General features: G+C 41.3%; 1 protein-coding gene across 1 annotated transcript; it reads right to left on the bottom strand.

Moving 5' to 3' along the window:
* Positions 1 to 3: 3 nt before the first annotated feature.
* On the bottom strand, positions 4 to 3,373 carry FDXACB1 (ferredoxin-fold anticodon binding domain containing 1; the record flags this gene model as incomplete). Its single annotated transcript, XM_010295624.1, has 5 exons — positions 3,334 to 3,373; positions 2,837 to 2,993; positions 2,489 to 2,692; positions 1,693 to 1,851; positions 4 to 964 (listed from the first exon to the last, which is right to left on the bottom strand). Coding segments are annotated over exons 1-5 (1,521 nt in total), but the record flags the coding sequence as incomplete, so codon positions are not given.
* Between the last annotated feature and the right edge of the window lie 22 nt (positions 3,374 to 3,395).

The following is a 3,395-nucleotide window of genomic DNA, read 5'->3' on the forward strand; positions in this document are numbered from 1 at the left end:
AAATTCTTCCCCATCAGGAACCCAAAAACTGACATCATGCACATAGGAAGGTGGATAGAGAGAAAAACTCTTGAAAAGCCTTAACTCTCCTCTAGGGAACTGACGGAGGAACCGCATGTCTGATGTCCAGAGCATTCGCCAGTCAGATATTCCACAGATCAGCATGGCTAGGAGGTCAAGATTCAATGCAGCAAAGACAACAACCAACTCACTGCTTGCTAGTTCATAATGAGCTGTCCCTGTAGTTCCCACACAGGCGCCCTTCTCACAGGAGCCTGACGTACCTACCTCCATATAGATGAAGTATTGAATTTTACTAAGCTGAGATTCAAAAGCAGCAAAGTCATTTAGCTCCGTTGCTGCAAAGCTCGTTGCTTCCTGCAGAGTGATATTCAGTTTAAAGCTAGAAATGGTCTGGTGAAGTGAATGTATGCTGGTTTTGATGTTATTCACCAACATCTGGATACAGTTGTTCTCCGTACCCCTGTTAACTGCACATACAAAAACCATCTCATGAAAAACAGGCATGGAGTAAGGAGTGATCAGACACTTCCTGAAAACTGGGCCAGAAAGAACATGAAGTGTCCCCGGGAGAAAGGGTCCTCTTTGTATTATTGCCTGAGCATAAGGGAGAAGGGAAGGTCTGAGATAATACTGTTTTGAAATGTGGTATCCCTCTTGTATATTCACCCAGTCATTCTTATCTGGGTCCCTGCAAAAATCAACATGGGAAAATAAAACTGTGTTTTCCAGTCCATTAGACATTTCTTCAGTGCTTGGAGTCTCCTCTGAGCTCAGAATGATCCAAAAGATATTTGAGGGACAAACACCATTAAGGTGACCTTGGTGGAGCAGAGAAAGGCAGTAGTCAATGTTTTGTAATGGAAAGGTTTGGCTGAGCTCTGCAGTGAGCTTCTTCTTTACTGTCTGTACTGGATGATTTGAATTTAGTTCTAGGAAACCCCTGTGAAAAATAAAAATGCAAATTACAGACACCACTAAACAGATTTCCTTAAAATGCCTTCCTGTGATCATAATTTGGGTGCAGCAATTTACTCAAAAACAATCTCAGATATTAAGCCTGTTTCTAGTAACTACCCGAATAAGCCAAGTCTTTCACCGAAGTTACTGCAATGGCTAACACGTTTTCAGGACAGTGGTGTTTGTCTCCAGGTTGCAATCAAGAATTAACCACAATTTTGCTGGTAAAAAAGGATTGGGACTTAACAGTCAGCATCACCATTTACACTCAGCACAGACATTACCAAACTACAGAAACGAATCAAATTATGCAAGTCCTGGATAGTTTCCAAAGTATGCAGTAGTTAGTCTAAGAGGTTAGCATTTTTCATCCTAGCTAGCCTTAATATAGTGGTATTAGCAGACACCAAGTTAGCTCCTGAATTTCTTCGATGGCACAGTAAAACAGATTAAAGTTTTCATCTTTATTTGTTCATTCAAGTATACAGCAACTTGGTCTCAAGCATAAAGTTTCTTTTTGTTCCGTAGACTTATTTTTAAGTAGGCCATAACCACAAGCCAACATGAAGCAGACTTGAAGATGAAATGGAACAGGAAATTCTGTAAAGGGGAAGTGAAGCAATTCCATTTTATCTGACACCTATGCCGGTCATTTCCATTGAGGACAGGAGTGCGTATTATTGCCAAACAGAAACTAATTCTAAAACTTACCTATTAATTTTATCCACAAGTACTTGTGGTACTCGAAAAGAAACTTTCCTGCTTTCCAGTTCTATCTCGCAGATTATAGGTTTGAAATACTGAAGTGGTGTGCTTCGTGTGAAAATGTGGTTTAAGGCACCTTCTACACAGAAAGATTTATCTTGACTTCTGACAATACACAAAAGCAGAGAAAAGTCACTGATCGTTTCCTATATTTAATGTCACAAGTAAGCATTACATTACACAGATAACTGTAACAATAACACCTCTTGTTGAATGTCAGGTCTTGTTACAAGGTGACAAAAATGCAACATGACCATATTTTTACTGGTCAAGTGGTCCAACATTGGAACAAGTTGCATAGAAAGGTTGTGCAGTCTCCACTCCTGGAGACTGAATGTGGCTCTGCGTGACTTGCTCTAGCTGGCTCTGCTTTGAGCTGTAGGGTACGACTAGATGATTGCTGGAGGTCCCTGCCAACATCAACCATGCTGTGATTGTCTGCTAAGCAGAAACACATACCACAGTCCTCCTGCTGTCTTTAAGCCAAGATTGACATTTGTTCTGAAATGGACCATTTGACCTTTAAAATCCTAAGATAATCTTATTTTTTAGAGGGTACTTTGGCAAGAAGCTCGCATTTTTATCTTGGCTGTTCTGCTTAGAGGCAAAAAAGAACTGTACCTATTTTAAGAAAAATTTAAGGGAGTTGTCTCTAACAAACAAGATACTAAATGAACATACTAGTGCTAGGCATTACAAGAGCACGAATACCAACTTTTCTGTTTTGCCACATGGTGGTTACCTGTAGCCTGTACACTTATATCCAAGGATAGTCTCTGCTTTAAAAGGATGAATGTTACTCAAGATAAATCCAGCTCGTGCTGCCATAGCCACTATTTGCCAGCTGTTGTGCCATTCTCTCCTTGGTTGATCAGCAGGTGTCCCGCCCTGTCCATTGCAGAGAGCCACATGGACCTCTCCCTCCTCTGTCAGCACTTCTGCAGAGCTGGAAGGAAAGCCATGCAACAAGAAAAATCCTGCTAGCACACCCAGGGATTTTATAGTGCCAGAAAAACACCTACCCTGTAACACAGCTAGAATTCTGTATAACAGCAGTCATTTAGCATAGAACTACTTCTGGTTTACTCACCTATGGAAAAAGTGGGCAAGAAGCTCTCTATTCTTCACTACCCCAGCCTTTCTCCCACAGTGAGGGAAGTTGAAATAAATACAATCAAATTCTCTTTTTTCTGGTAAAAAATAGTCCTTCAGCTTGGTGCAGTCCACAGAAAACATAACTTCAGCTCCTTCAAAAGTAAATGAAAAACAAGACACTGATGTTCCTCACTATGGACATTTTGAAAGAAAAGTATCAATTAAAGTCCTCTAGTCCATTTTTAAGCTCAGAGTAACAGCTGCCAGGCATCTTCCCATTCATGTGCATTAGGAAATCCAGAAAGCCTAGGTTCGCTTTGCTTTCTTGCAGAGACTTATAACTGGCTACTTGTCTCAGTACTATTTCGGTATGATTAGATTTTAGGGTATTTTGATTTAGCCTCTTGGACAATTCCAATTCCTCGTGGCAGAAGCAGGCTTCTGAAATGCCCGGAGTGGTGAAGGGCTATAAAGCGAGTGGACAGCTCCTACTGAGGCATGGCAGCGCCAGGTCCCGGTTTAACGAGGGCATGCCGCACTGGAGCCTTGCATCG

The sequence above is a fragment of the Phaethon lepturus genome, unplaced genomic scaffold (assembly GCF_000687285.1).
Source record: "Phaethon lepturus isolate BGI_N335 unplaced genomic scaffold, ASM68728v1 C13905128, whole genome shotgun sequence".
Lineage (NCBI taxonomy): Eukaryota > Metazoa > Chordata > Aves > Phaethontiformes > Phaethontidae > Phaethon > Phaethon lepturus.